Raw genomic sequence first — 15,880 nt, 5'->3', positions numbered from 1 at the left:
GCCCTTATTATTAGACCTCTTCAACTGTGCTTGCTTTTTTGTGACTTTTTTTTTCTTTCTTGCCAGTTTATAAAAGGAATATGTATTCTTTGAACTCTTCCAAGGCACTGCACATCCATTAAACCAGTATAGCATATTGACTTGTTATTTAGACACAAGTGTTGGCTAATATGCATGCATCAAGGTCATGCAGAAGGAAGGAACTTGGTGATGTGTTGGTGGTTGAGGGAGGAATCTTGGCCAAGGTACAGTGTTTCCAGAACTATTTTGAATGGTGGTGTGGGATCATTTATATCCACCTGTTGGCTTTGATTCAGCTTCATTGCTTGAAAGACAGCACCTCCTAGAGTGCTGAACTGAAGCGGCAACCATACCGTATACCCTTGGTTCTTATATTAACTTTATAAAAAGCAGGTTTGAAAGTGAACAGCAAATATTTTTAACAACTGAAACCATTTTCTTTCCAGAGAACTAATTAGTGCGGTAATTTAACTTTTTGTCCTGGGCATGCTTGTAGTCTAGCTGAAGGTCTCTTCTGTTGACTGTATGGGTCTAGTTAAACTTGGTGTGATGGAGTGTCAAACCACTTCCTATTGAGGACAGTTTCAGAGATTGAAAGCAGTCGATAGTCATCACAACTGAAGCTGACTGGTCCTCTCACCCAGAAGTAGTTAGGGTGTGGAATGGAAATAACTCACTGCTTTCTGAGCTTGGGTGTAAGAGTTTGGGTAATGTAAAAAAGGGCGTTAACTCCCTGTACCCTATCTGTTAGCCCCAGCACTTTCCCTACTAAATACAATGACCAGAAGCTTCCAGGTTTGATTTTTATTTGGCGAGCCAGTGCAATTACCTGGCTCTGAAATTTAAACATGCATCCCAATCCACATTGCAAATTATTTGTGCACCCTTCATTGTTTTCTGTCGACTTTTCTCTATAAACACATTGTCAGCTAAGAGGCAAATGTTCTACCTACTTTAGAAATAGGGTAAAAGTTCGCTTTGTTTTTTGAGCTGCTTTAATACTAATTGCAGGTAAATTTGAGGGGGATATATTGGTGGATTATTGAAAAGGTTTGATGTGGTTATTGAGATGATGGGTATTATTGAGAAAATTGAAATTCTTTCTCTGAGCATTTGGATCTCTCTGGGGTTTTTATTAGAATCTGACTTTTAAAATGGTGTTTTTGTAAGAAAATATGAAACGATTGACCCGGACTTGCATCTTGTGAGCAGGAAGTGTCCTTTGTATTTAAGAGCTTCACTTTTACAGCCTGAACAGTGCCTAGTGCAGCGGTTGGTTCATCTATGACACTTGCACTGTGCAGTTTACGCTAAGTCCAGTACTTTGTTTTTAGTACAGAACTCTCAGCAAACTTGAGCCAAAAGCAAACCACCATCTCATTTGCTTACACACCAAAGAATATAGAGTACTGACCTCTAAATGCTAAAGGAAACTTTACACATTGGTTGGTAAATATAGACCAAGTGGAAAACCATCTTGGCCTATCTTTTTTAGTTAAATAGGAACACTCTTTCAAAGATTTCTTATAATCTCCACTTGTTGCTTATGAAGCATTTGTTTCCTGCATGGAGTTCTTTTCATTGGCTGAGTTTGAAAAATGAACTGCAGACATTGTCCAGTAGGATGTTTAATTTTCTCTGAGTTGCAACACCAAGCAAGTTTGAAATGGGATAGCAATCCATGGCCAATGAAGTTTGTAAATCTAGAATTATTTATTGGCAAGGAAGCTTTAACAGCTTGCAAACAGTGTGTTTGTATCTCAGTCAGAAAATTACTGGTTTGAGCCCCATAATAAAACTTCAAGTAAATAATTCAGACTAATGCAACACTTGAGACGTGCCATGGTATCAGATTAAGCCAAAGTGCAACGTGCTTATTCAGCTGGGGGAGAAAAATTCCCAAAGACGACACCTTTTTGAAAAGCAGGGATTATTCCTGGCCTGCATTCAATCTTTCGCTGGAACAACTAAATTAAACTAGCTCAATATATTACACGTATAGCGTGCAAAACCTGACAAAGATGGTACAAATTACTGCAGTTTTTGTATCCAAATGTACTTGTTTGTGTGATTGGTTAATTGTCTGTGAAGCTGGTGTGGGGACGTCAAAGGCACTAAAGTGCAAGCCATTCTATTTGTATGGTCGGTATGTTGGAATAGTGATTCTGCCAGGCACCTTTTGAGGACAAAGTCAAAGAAAATGGACCCATATCCATCATCTGTCTGTTTGTTTCATATAGAATGATGTAGAGCATACAGCACAGACTGTTTAGATCAACTCCTCCTTGCTGATGTTTATGCTCCATGTGAGCTTCCTCCCACTCTAAATCTATCAGCATTTCCTTTCATTTTTTTCCCTCATTCAGGATAATCTGCTCCTAATTACACAAGATTAAAGCTCCATTTTATTCAACAATGCTACCAGCAAACAGTTTCTTTCATAGAATTTCACTTCAGTAAGTTTGTTTGAAAAGGGAAATGAGCTGTCTCAAAGCACCAAACACTTCTTTATTCTAGGTGCTTTGTATTAATTCTACGCACTGGCTGCCCTATGTAAATTTTTTGGAATTGAAACTTGTTGATAAACAGTTAATCATTCTGCTTCTATTACATCAGTCTTGGTGGTTCTGCATTAGCTTTATGGGAGTTGCTTACTGTCTGCATCACCCAGCAATGTTGGAAGTCTCCATGTGCTATCAAAGAAAAAAGTTATAACTCGGGTGTTTTCAAAGTTGCCATCTAATTAAATTTGAACTCTTTTTTTTTGAGTCTAAACCTTTCTCGGTCATTTGAGCACTGTCCAAGACCTAAGTACCACTCCCACATTAGCAGAGGGTCTTCTGGCATTCTGCATTATTGGACAGGGTGTGTTGGAAGGCACTTTGGTGGGTGATCCTTCTCTTTCATTGTGTTCCTTTTTGTTTATGCTCCCTGCTTTCTCTCTATGCATCCATTAGTAGTTAAGTCTTCAGCTGTTCTAGGTTCCCTCCCTAAACTTTTTCTCTCCAACTGCCTTCCCTCTCATCTGTCATTTATGATGTTAATCAAAATCTACATCTTTGACTAATGTGTTGATTTGTCCTGATCTTTTTAAGTTTTTTTTTGGTGGGGGGAGGTTTAGTGATACCATCATATATTGCCCATGTTGAATCGTTCTTGAGAAGGTGGTGGAGAGTTGCCACGTTGAACTGCCTCCCATCCTGAAGGAGTTCAGGATTTAGACCTAGCAACCCTGAATGAATGCCAATATGTTCCCAAGTCAGGATGATGTGCAACTTGGAGGGGTATGTGCAACTGCAATACATTTAATAAGGAATATAGGGCTCCATTCAAGTGGGCTGCTTTATCCTAGATGGTGTTGAGGTTGTTGGAGCTCCACTCATCCAGGTAAGTGGAGTTTTCCCCCATGCTCCTAATTTGTGCCTTTATAGATGTGGCAAACGTTTTGGAGTATCAATAGGTAAGTCGGGTACTGCCAGATACCCAGCTTCTGTCCTGCTCTTGAAGTCACTGTATTTAAGTGGCTGGTCTAACTGAGTTTTTGGTCAATTGTACTGTGCAGTGGTGACTCAGATATTCTGTTTTGATTAGGTTCCTGTATAGCAACTTGGAATGTAAAGCTGCAGCATGTTCTTCCTTCCAGATTTTAAATGCATCATCCTACATGTTTTTTTCTCTTCCCTACAGCTCCATTGTAATGAAATCAAAACTGCAGCTCTTTTTCTTCTTCTGTAGTTCAGGTTCACAGAACTCTCGTCCTTCGTTTTTTTTCCTCCCTTAATCTGTTTTAACTCCTCTGCCCATCCTTTATTCAATGTGTTTTGGTGTTTTGCCTTGAATTCCTAAATTTATAAAGAATCTGAGCTGTTGGTCTTTTAATAATAGTATCACTCACATTTTAATGTGTTATCCTTTGTCAGAAGTGATGTCGTATCAGAATCGGATTTATTGTCACTGCCTTAGATGATGTGAAATTTGTTGTTTTGCGGCAGCAGTACAGTGCAAAGACATAAAATTACTATAAATTACAAAAATAAATAGTGCAAAAAAAAATAGAGGTAGTGTTCATGGGTTCATGGACTGTTCAGTAATCTGATGATGGAGGGGAAGAAGCTGTTTGAATTGTCAAGTGTGGGTCTTCAGGCTGCTGTACCTTCTCCCCAATGGTACTGACAAGGAGAGGGCATATCCCAGATGCTGAGGTCCTTAGTGATGGATGCCACCTTCTCGAGGCCCAGTGTAGTTTGTCATCGATACCAATGATTTGGATGAGAATGTACAAGGCATAGTTAGTAAGTTTGCAGATGACACTAAAATAGGTGGTATAGTGGACAATGGAGGTGGTTCTTGCAACACCTCACACTTATCGGAATTAAGCACCACTTCGCATTCCTTGGCCCACTTACTCAGCTGATCAAAATCCCCCTGTAATTTTTGATAACCACCTTCATTGTCCATTATACCACTGATTTTAGTGTCATCTGCAAACTTACTAAAATAGGAGGTATAGTGGACAATGAAGGTTATTGAATGTTGTGAAAATTGTAATTTGTATGTCACAAACAAAACTGTTTGTCTTGGAGATACTAAATCATTTGAGTTGTACAGCACAGGAATGGGCCCTCTGGCCCATGATGTCTATGCTGACTAACAAGTGTCCATCAATACTAATCCCATTTTCCAGCAATTGGCCCAAAGCTGCCTTTGCCTTGCCAGTTTAATGCTTGTTTAGATACTACTTGAATGTTGTGAAAATCTCTGCCTCCACCACCACCTCGAAGTGTCTCAATTGATTTCAAGTGAGTTAGTCTTTACCTCTTCATGCTGTCCTCTCTCTTCCATTCTTCGTCCAAGCTTGGACCAGTACTGTACATTGGAACTCAGAAGGACTAGCTTTGAAATGTCCTTTCTGCAGTTGTAGTGTGTGGTTTCCCTGTCATTCTCATGTCATTTCTTTAAATATTTCTTTCAAATGTTAAAACATTCTTTGATTATTCCTGCTTTAGCTTTAACATGATTCCTGCACATCGGGGAAGAGGTACAGGAGCCTGAAGAGACAAACTCAACGATTCAGGAACAGTTTCTTCCCCTCCACCATCAGATTTCTGAACGGTCCATGTACCCATGAACACTACCTCATTATTCCTTTTTTTTTGCATTATTTCTGTAATTTATAGATTTTTGTCTTTGCACTGTACACCAAATTTCACATTGTGTCAGTGATAATAAATCTGATTCTGATTTCTGCCTTAGAACTGTGTCATTAATGTATTGGAGATCAATGGGCAGAAATGCATTGGTATTTGAACATAGACTGGAGTGAAAACAACCAGCTGCTCAATCCTGAAGGAACATGTAAGGGACCAAAGTCTGGTTACCTAACTGCCATGTGAGGTTCCAGAAAGGAACTTTTCTGCATGCTTTGAGGAAAATGTATCTAAAAATCTGTGTTTTAGTATTTATTTACCGATAAATGATATGAGACAAGTATTTCAAACTCTAGACAGCAAATATGTAATCAGAAAATGACGGATGTGTGCTTTTGTCATTTGGGCTCCCTCCAAGTAACTTATGAAGAGAACTGGTGAAATGGCTCGTTTTAGGAGCTTCCTGGCTGTACCACAGCCTCTGGTTTTTGTGCAAACTGATTGTCTGACACCCATTTTTCAGTGAGCTGTAATCTCCTCCAATTAAGCATTGGGCAGACTGTCAATGAAGATCCTGCCACCAGCTCTCTTGTGTAGGTACCAACTTCACTCCACCTCCCTGACCAGTACCAGTCACTGAATCACCTTATTCTTAACCACCTCATCCTATGTGCATTCTGTTCCTACACCTGCTTCATTGTACAGCTTCCACCCAAGTAACATCATCCACCTCTCAATCATCTGTCTTTGTCATCTCCTGCATTACTATCCCAACACCGTCATGGATGGCTTCCCCCCACCTCTTTAGATATAAAACTCCACTGCCTGTATCTTTTGCTGCACAGAGCTCTGTTTGTCCATTATTGCTACCCTCATTTGGCATCTTTGAGTCCCAGTTCCCCAAAGATTCAAATTTTAAATACTTGTGTTTAACTCCTGTTGTAATTTCACCTTTTCTCCTTAACCTCAATTTATAAGCCTCAAAGACCTTTGAACATTGTTTTCTCTCCACTGCTGGTCTGTGTCTTTTGCTGTACTATTGATCATTGTGCCTTCAGTGTCCACGGACACTATAGCAAAGATACAAGAGATTGCAGATGCCAGAATCTGGAACAACACAAAGAGCACTGGAGGAACGCGGCAGGTCAGGCTGAGTTTATAGATGCTGCCGGACCTGAGCTCCTCCAGTGCTTTTTGTGGATACTATAGCCTTGTTTTTCCTCTTTAAGTTTCTTTGCCTATCCACCCAAGCTTTCAGGAGGTTGCTTAAAAGCCCAATTTGACCCAGCTTTTGGTCATTCTTCATTGCCCCAGTGTCCATTTTCCCTGAATATTTTAAGACATCCTTCTACATTAAAGGCACAGCATAAATGAACACTTACATTTTGGGTTAGGCTAATTTTGTAATCTTGCATTGAAGAATTTCATTCTCCATAGCTGACCCCTATTACGTCCTCCAAGTAATAAAAGACTGAGAAAATTGAAATGCAATCACTTTATTTACACAAATGAACGAGACCCAAACTATTACTCATGTGCTTTCTAGTCAGATGGTTGAGTCATGGAGTTGTACAGCTCAGAAATGAGGCCTGTCAACGTACTGAGTCCATGCTGACTGTCAAGCACCCATTTACACTAACCCAACATTAATCCCTTTTTATTTTCCCCATGTTGCTATCAATTCCCACCAGATTCTACCCCTCAGTTGCATATTAGGAACAATTTACAGCAGCCAATTAACCTACTAAATCGCATGTCCTTCAGATGTGGGAGGAAACTGGAGCGCCCAGAGGAAATCCATGTAGACACCAGGGAAAACGTGAAAGCTCCACTCCATGCTTAGAGGCAGCACCCAAGGTCACGACTGAACTTGGGTTGCTGGGGTTGAGGCAACAGCTCTATGGCTGTGCCACCATGCTGCCCAGCAGTGGCTGCCAATGATCTGTGATCACGATACTGATACGATACAGCCCCTCAAAAATAAAATTCTTGTAAGCAGGACACTGGTAATGTATTACACCTATTTACTAACAGGGGAAACGAGACTCAATAATGTCAAACAACAGGAACAAAGGTGTGTCATTTGACTAGTTCCTCCATCACTTGGTGGCATCCCAAGGGAAATGTTACAGTGAATACTGTGGAAAAAATTTACCTATATGTCACAGGTAATTAATGAGTTAATTGAAGTTTCATTTATGTTGTGATGATGACACTTTGGAAGGAAGGCAAAGCCAGATGATATCAGTCTACAAACAAAATCTGAGGTTTGACAGCTTTGAACTCACTTCTGTAATTTTTTTTGCAAAGTTCCTCTGCTCTTGCCATATTTTCCTGTATTGCACATTGGATGAGGAGGTATTTTCTGTGAAGTAAATATGGTTATCATAGGATCATCCAGACAGGATGGGGGCAGTTTCACTGAGAGTAGCACCGCTTTTTATCGAATCATTTACACATGAATGTGAAGTGAAACTTGGCATCATTGATAGACACTGGGCAGGGCATAGAGCCAAATGAAGTTTACTGAAAGATGAGTGCCTCTCAAAAGCAAGATTGTATCTACAAATAACTGCAGTTAGTAAATCAATATACTTAATACAAATTTTGTAAGTAAAATCTACCCCTGTGACATGAAGCAGTGTGGACCTATGTGAATCCTCAGGAATTTACCTGATTTATTTTCCTTGGGTTTCTTTTTTAAAAAAAAGCAGCTTTTGAAAGAATTTTTCATGTCTGTTGTCCTTTTATATTATAGACTCTCTTATCTTGCAGAGTTGCTCATTGAAACTAGGGCTGGCATAAACATTTCTGTTTACATGGTGTATGTGATGGAGGAGGGGCAGAGGATAAATGCACAATATGCCTTGGGCAGAGGGACATTCGTGATTTTCCTTGCCTGTCCACGGGAGTTGAGATCTCTTCTCAATTCCAGAGCTGCAGTTGTATTTGTCAGGGATCTTCAAGCAGAAAGAACAGCATGCTCTCAGACAGGCAAAGATTGCATTCACTTTCATAAGTGAAGGCTGAGCCTTCGTACGTGGGTGTTCAGTAGCAAGGCTCAGAAGCTCTGCTTTTCCCTCTTGCTTTGCATGCTTTGTTCCTAATTTCTGAATGTAATGAATTTGGGAAACTGAAGGAAGTTCAAGCCTTTTCTTTTTGCTGCAGTTCTATACCTCTAAGGGCAGAGGTTTCTAAAATCTTGAAGCTTTTAGAAGGCACACAACTACAACAGTGAATAGTACTATTAATGTAGCTAGCTGTAGTGCATTCCTACTTGAGATACTGGGGGTTTTTAGGACAAGAAAAGAACAAAGGAGTCGAAGGCTGATGGAGCGAATTCTAGAGCTGAGCAGCTGAAGGTAAGGTTGCCAGTGGTAGAACAATTAAATTCGTACACCTATCTTATTGAGCTTGAGAAAATTGGAGCAGGGGAGCAACAAGGCCATAGAGGGATATGAGAACAAGAATCAAGGCACACTACAGGGCAGCATTGTTGCATAACAGGGTTCTACCAGGATGCCTTGATGTCACACTTGGTCAAGTGCTGCCTTGATGTCAAGGGCAGTCACTCTCACTTCATCTCTAGAATTTAGCTTTCTGGTCCTTGTTCGAACCAAGGCTGTGATAAGGTCTAGAGCCAGTTGACCCTGGCAAAATCCAAACTGGACATCAGCAAGCAGATTATTGGTGAGTAAGTGCACTTAATGGCACTTTCAGTGACACCTTCCATTACTTTGAGAGCAGATTGATTAGGTATAAGTAACTAGAATTGATTTACCTTTTGTGCTGTTGTAGTGACTTGATATAGAAACAGTTTGCTCTGGAGCACAGGTTCAGTACTGCAGCCAGGATAGTTGAAGATTCCCAGTCTTTGCTGCAATCAGTAGATTTGGCCATTTCTTGATATCTCGTGCAGTAAGTTGAATTGACTGAAGGCTGGCTTCCTTGGTGGGGATCTCGGGGAGTAGGCTGAGATTGAATACTAACTTGATACTTCTGGTTGAACATGGTGAATGCCTTTACCTTGCCATCATTGAAAGGAATGTTCTTTGAGCAGCTGCTGCCTCTTTGCATTGGGCAAAACTAGATACAATAGGAGTGCAGCACTTTGATAAGGAAATAAATATTGAGAGGACACCAGGGGTAACTGTGGAATGGGAAGCAGCTGCAGGAATTTCTGTGCCTATGACTGAATAGATAAGAGTGGAACCAAGCAAATGTGGTGCTGACCTGTTTAGGTGAATGTGATGTAGTGTCGGGGGTGGATGGTGTGGTCAACACAGTCAAAAGCAGCAAAAGTGAGGAGGGACCAGTTAACTTATTGGTGCTAAGCAGGATGTCATTTGTCTTTAAGAGCCATTTTGGTGCTAGTGCTTAATTTCAAGAAACTCTTTGCTGTTATATCCCTTCCCTTTTTGAAGGCTGTGAATCTGGTTGGTGTTTTGTTCCCTGGGTGCTGTTTGTAACCTCATCATAGTAATCAGTCTTCATGTGAGCCTATTTTTTTATTCAGTCTATTTGTCTGCAGTTGTCCTTGTGGCACACGTTAACACTGTAGCTCAAAGCTCGTGCATGTGCCGTTATTTTCTCTGGATTTCCCTCTGTTCTTCACTATTTTGCCCACTGATATTTGTCTGAAGTGCATTCCTAATTCCCAGCCTCCTCCATTGGTTCTGATTGAAAGAAGGAAGGTGGGTTGAGTTGTTCTTGCCACCCCCGTCCCCACACTTAACTATGGAAACAAGCCAGTTTTAATGCTCTCACTGAGAGTGGCCAATTCAAGGTAGCATGGATCTGTATTGATGGCACTGGATGCTAATTTGGCTCATTTCACTGGAGCTGAACCTGAAGAAGTAACATTATGTACGCACAGTCATGTTACATCAAATAATTCTCACAATTAAGAAATATATCCTAAAATCAATACCAGGAATTGTTCTCCAAGAATATGGATTCTGTTGATTACTTTCAGTGCTATTATCATTGCAGTCTGTCTAGAAGGTAGCAAAGGGAGATGCTTTTGTAGATGCGGCTCAATCCTGGGCTATTTATCTCATTTTATTTGAGGTTCATCCATAAGATGCAGTTTGAAGCCTAGCACTTTGACCAAACCTTGGCATCTGCCATAACAGCCTTTTGATGAGGATTGGTGTCAAATGTTGTTTTATAACTCTTATTTAGAGGTGGTGTTTTAATCCTAGAAAATACACTGGCCCCATCTTGAACTTAAAATTGTTTTGTGTGACTCCAAGGTCTGCTCCCTATTCCAAGTCTGTGGTACAGACAATTGTTAAAAGCCACCATATTAATAGCCTACACACAAAGTGCTGGAGGAACTCAGTGGGTCAGGCAGCATCTATGGAAGGAAATGGACAGTCAACGTTTCGGGTCGAGACCCTTCATCTAGAGGCTTCATTTGTGTGTTGCTCCGGATTCCAGCATCTGCACATTCTTGTGCCTCCGTATTAATGGCCAACCTGCCATCACCACTGTCAGATCGCTGACACCAACAAAAAAATGGGGGGTAATTATTTGTTCTCAGCTGGAAAACCCCAGGAGCCAAATCTGACCCTACTTACAACTGATGACAGTTGGCGCTCAGCGCTCACCTGGAAACAATATTTCCTGCTGCATCCATGATTGTGTATTGGTCTAATTTGCGCTAACTAATATTAATACCGAAATTGGTATAAATAAGCCAGTGTATACCAGTTTGAAGAATGTTCATCGCAAACTAATTTCTCTAAACAATGTACTCGTTAACTTGGAATTACATACTTTGTCTAATGCATATATGAGCCTCCAATTTCAAAAACCTATTTGTAGAAAAGCAAGGATTTAATCAAAGGTATCTCGAAATTTGAGGACTTTAACTATTTCTCTAAACTTTGCAATCTGATTGAGAAACTGAATTTGAAGTAATAAAGAATGTCCCAAAAAAACATAACCTACACTTTATTTTGATGTCCAAATGAAGCAATGAACTTTGAGAGTGTTTCTTACATTGTTTAAAGTTAAGATCAACTTCCTTCACCACAGAGTGAGCTCTCTAGGTTGTTGAATGGAGGGAGAAAATGAAATTGCTGAAGAAGCTGATTTTTAGGTCTATCTTTACACAGCAAGGCTGTGTTTTGTCTTCCCTCAACCATTCTGTGGGTCATATAGAAGTTTGGTAATCTCTGACCCTTGATTTAAAACCTCATAGACTGATGCACACAGTTTTGTATTTAACACTATTCTTTGCAACTTATTTTTTGTGATCAGTTTACAAGTGGAGCAGAGCATTGGAATTGTTGAATGGGGGACATTTACATTGGATTCTCATTGTTGCTGCCCTAATTTTTGGGCCCCTTATCGTAGGAAGGATGTACTGATGGTGGAGAGGTTTCAGAAAAGATTTACGAGGATGATTCCTGGAATGAAAGGGCTTACATATGATAAGCGTTTGTCAGCTCTTGGACTGTACTCACTGGAGTACAGAAGAATGAGAGGGGACCTCATAGAAATATTTAGAATGTTGAAAGGACTGGACAGAGTAGATGTGGTTAAGCTGTTTCCCCCTGGTGGGTGAGTCCAGGACTGGAGGGCACAATCTTAGAATTAGAGAGTACCGGTTTAAAACAGAAATGAGAAATTTCTTTAGCCAGAGGGTAGTGAAATTATGGAATTTGCCACACACAGCTGTGGAGGCCCAATCATTGGGGGCGTTTAAGGAGGAGCTTGATAGGTATCTAATTAGACAAGGTATCAAGGGATATGGGGATAAGGCTGGAAATTGGGACGAGATGGGAGAATAGTTTGTTTAGCTCATGGAGCAGACTTGATGGGCCGAATAGCCTACTTCTGCTCCTTTGTCTTGTGATTTGTGAATTTTAAAGGGTAGCTGATCAGGAGGGGAAGACAGATTTTCATGACTATATGGATGGCTTGTCTTTGCATTTCTACTTCACTCACTATCTCCTCTTCTGAGCAGACGTGCAATGGCCTGTTTGCTTTTAAACTGGACTTGTGTGATGGTGTTACTGTTCAATCTTGTGGTTAGAGTCTTGGGCTATCGGAGTGGAGTGTTGAATTTTATCATCAAGACAGAGGTCAAGCCAGAGGAAGTTATGGTGGAGTTGCAATGATATTCTTTACTCGCTACATCCAGTTCTGCGTGTGATTTGGGTGCTGGAAGTGGGCAGAGAAGATGCACAAGCCTGATCATGCAGTTGAATTATGAAATCAGCTGATGGCGATTTGAGTGTCTTGGGCTTGAAAGGATCAGAGAAAACATAAAAGGCAAACAAATGTCACAGATCAGTGTAAATTTCAATTTCAAACTTGAATTTGGCCAAGAATGAAATGGAGCAGTAGTTCAACTGGTTAGGTTGAAAACTGGTGCTGAAATGCAAGTCCCGTGCAATGGTCAACAGACACCATGGGCTTTCTAGGCCATTTAATGGAAATGAAATGGGATTTTAGGCCTGTCTTTGTACAGAATGAGGTTGTTTCCTCTCCCCCCCAACCATCCTGTGGATCATGTCTAAGGTTGATGGTAATCTCTGACCCCTGACTTAAATTTCAGGTCCTGCACTGCTGCTGTGCAGTGGAGTACTTGGCTTACTTTCATAACTGTTTTGTGGTTTACATCGAAGCAGTACTTTTTTTGTTAAAGCTGCAAAGTGTTGTACTGAAAAGAGGAGTGAGGAGAAGACTTAAACCCTCAAGGTTTATTTATAACAAAGTTGCAAAATCTTATTGTAGAGCTTATCAGAATGACAGACAGCTTTGTTATTTCCTACACAGAGGCAGCTGGGCGGAAACACTTGAACTGTTACCACTTCTGCAAAAAGTGAAGTTAGGAATGGAGAACCTTCTCAAAGAAGTGGGGTGTTGTAGCACTTGCTCAGCAGCACTAACCATGTCCCTTCCTTTTCTCTGGCAGTACTGCAGCTAAAGCTTCAGCAACGGCGGACACGCGAAGAGCTGGCCAGCCAGGGAATCATGCCACGTAAGTACTCGCTGTTCAGCACACAGTCATAACAAGAGCTGGGGGCAGTTCTTTCCATTTTAAATGAAGTTTATGGTGCCATTTTGACACTTTTAGGCAATGTGTGCATGGTTGTAAAATGGTTGCGTTTCTTCATCTTTGGTTTTTTTTCCGTCTGCTAAGTGTTATGTGAGCACACGTAGTTGAAGTTCTGAATTAGCTTGTCTTTCACTTTCTGCAAGCACGTGCAGTTTGGCTTCCTGGGATGTCTGCAGCGGTGTAGAGTTGGCATTGATATAAGCCTAGGTGTGGTATGAAAGCAGATAGCAGCTATATTCAAGAATGCTGCCCAGTATGGGGTTTTTAATATTGAATCTAATGAATAACACAAATCATTACCCCCTTCCCCTAGCCTCAACCCCCTCTCCAAGCCCCGCCTTTTCAGAGACAGGCTTGTGACAGGTGCCTGTTTGACTCTGTTCTTCCTCCTTTTAGTTTGTCTTGTCAGAGAGAAAGTTCCCCCGAGTTGGCTGACACGTACAGGCCGAATGGGTCCCTTATCCAGAATGTATAAAGTATCATCTGACACAAAGACCGGTGATCCTGTCTGTAGCATTTAAGAATGCCTCTGGTGTTGGGGATGCAGTGGCATCATTGGTCGTTTTACCAGCATTGTAAGATAAATTGCTACTAACAGATAGTAACTGGTATGGTGGTGCTAGTTGGACCAGCTGCAAAATGTCTACCAGTGCAGTGTACAGGTAAGCCTTGAAGTTTTAACCTTGTAAATTCAGCATGGGAGAAAGAACTTAGTTGTATGCAGGACTTCAGTCTGTCCTGATGTTTACAGCCATAAAAAGTATTTTTGCAGCTTTTCACTGCTCTGATGTTGTGAAATGAAGCTCAAAGATCCTTGCCCTTTGTCCATTTCTGCCCTATGTGCTGGCCTAAAGTAAATGGGCATCTTCCACCTTGAAGAAGCTGTGCACTTCACATTAGGTGAATACGATCTCCACTTATCCAGAATTTTGAGGAATTTGACTTGGAGGCTCCTGAAATTGGTGCTAGGTTCCCGTGTCTGTGATACACCTGAGAGATTAATCGATCATGAAAAATTGTAATTCCCCTCAATGGAGTGTTGAAGCTAACACAGACATAGTTCACAAGTTGCATTTGACTGGGAAAATGTTTGATTAGAAATGGTATTCTTAATCATGTTATGTGATACATCAGCAAAGATCTGATAGGCAGGGGCTGAAAAGGAGAAGACTGGGAAGTGACCTAATGGGAGTCTGATAATTTAGATTTATGATAATGAGTCCACATTTCAATTGTTGTATCTAAACAATTCAGGATGAATCTTTATGCCCAGTTGCCTATGGAATGTGACTCGTGCTAACATGAGGTAATTGAAGCAGATGGCATTGGTGAATTTAAGGGGAAGTAAGATATGTACACAGAAAAGAAAGGAATGTAAGAATATGCAGATATTAGAAGGGTGCTTGTGAAGCATAAACAGTGACATTGCATTGGGACAAATGGACTTTTTAAGTACTATGTAATTCTGTTTGCTTCTTCCTCTCTTCCCATGCAGCAATTTTGAAAGGGGAAAGGAAGGAAATTAGCTTTTGTACCTTAATCCTGAGTGGGCTAATAATGGAGAAAGAGGCTGAGATCAGTGTTTATGCTTGGTTATCCCTGACTCTCCACCACTATTGGTGTTGTGATGGAAATTGGAATTGATCAGATGTCACGTCCCAGGTTGCTATGATTCTACTCTTTGTTCTGGAAGAGTGTAGAACATAGAACAGTACAGTACAATACAGGCCCTTCAGCCCACCATGTTGTGCCGACCTTTAAACCTCACCTAAGACTATCTAACCCCTTCCTCCCACATATCCCTCTATTTTAAATTCCTCCATATGCTTATCTAGCAACATCTTGAATTTGACAAATGTACCTGCCTCCTCCACTGCCCCAGGCAGCGCATTCACATTGAAAGAAATGTTTAACCCCACTCCCATAATTCCTTACTTTATATACACTTAGAATAATCGGAGGATTCAGCAGTGGAATCCAGAGTGGGCTAAAACCGTCCTCTTTTTTTGCTGCAAAAGCCCAACAGATTAAACAGTTTGTTACTTTTAGTGGAGTCTGGCAGAAGAAGGCCTTGAAGTTTCATTTCTGAAACCTGGAAATGGGTTTGAGACTTTGAGCCCCAATTCCGGTCAGCTGTGGCTTTCTCTTCTAGGCCAGCAGTTGTGGACTTGATCCCATCTCATGGACTTGATCCCATCTCATGGACTTGATCCCATCTCATGGACTCATGGAGGCAGACATGACTGGTTCAGGCGGGTGTTGATCCTGTGGAATCTTTCAGAGAATAGGAAGTTTCCCTGGCGTAACCTTGTCCTTCTGTCAACACCATTGGAAACATAAGCACCCTGCAATGTGCAAAATGGCTGCTGAGCCTCATTTCAGAGATGTAACGGTGACTGATTGGAGGCCCCTTTCTTTTAAGAATGGTTCCTTGCATTATCTTAAAACTGTTGCATCTGATGGTTGTATATATGCACACAAACATTTAGCCATGTTACAGTTATTACACTGGAAAGGCTGAGGTGCAGTTTGGACTAAAATACTTAGAGCCACTGCTGCCTAAAAACTTGAGCCAGCACTTCTGAATAATGCAGTTTTTCTCACTGCACTTTTACACATCCGCATGTGATGCGCCCTG

At 41.0% G+C, this 15,880-nt stretch overlaps 1 protein-coding gene across 4 annotated transcripts in view; it reads left to right on the top strand.

Moving 5' to 3' along the window:
- Window positions 1-15,880, top strand: part of LOC127585475 (myocardin-related transcription factor A-like) — a 165,839-nt gene that overhangs the window by 87,353 nt on the left and 62,606 nt on the right. For 3 of the 4 annotated variants that reach the window (XM_052042952.1, XM_052042953.1, XM_052042950.1), the window contains one exon: window positions 13,099-13,164. In XM_052042952.1, the coding sequence (XP_051898912.1) occupies window positions 13,099-13,164 (66 nt within the window). Of the gene's footprint in view, window positions 1-13,098; window positions 13,165-13,679; window positions 13,905-15,880 lie in introns of those variants that run through there. The other variant, XM_052042954.1, reaches the window with a different exon arrangement.

This window comes from Pristis pectinata, chromosome 33 (assembly GCF_009764475.1).
Source record: "Pristis pectinata isolate sPriPec2 chromosome 33, sPriPec2.1.pri, whole genome shotgun sequence".
Lineage (NCBI taxonomy): Eukaryota > Metazoa > Chordata > Chondrichthyes > Rhinopristiformes > Pristidae > Pristis > Pristis pectinata.
This window is presented reverse-complemented; position numbering and strand designations above follow the sequence as displayed.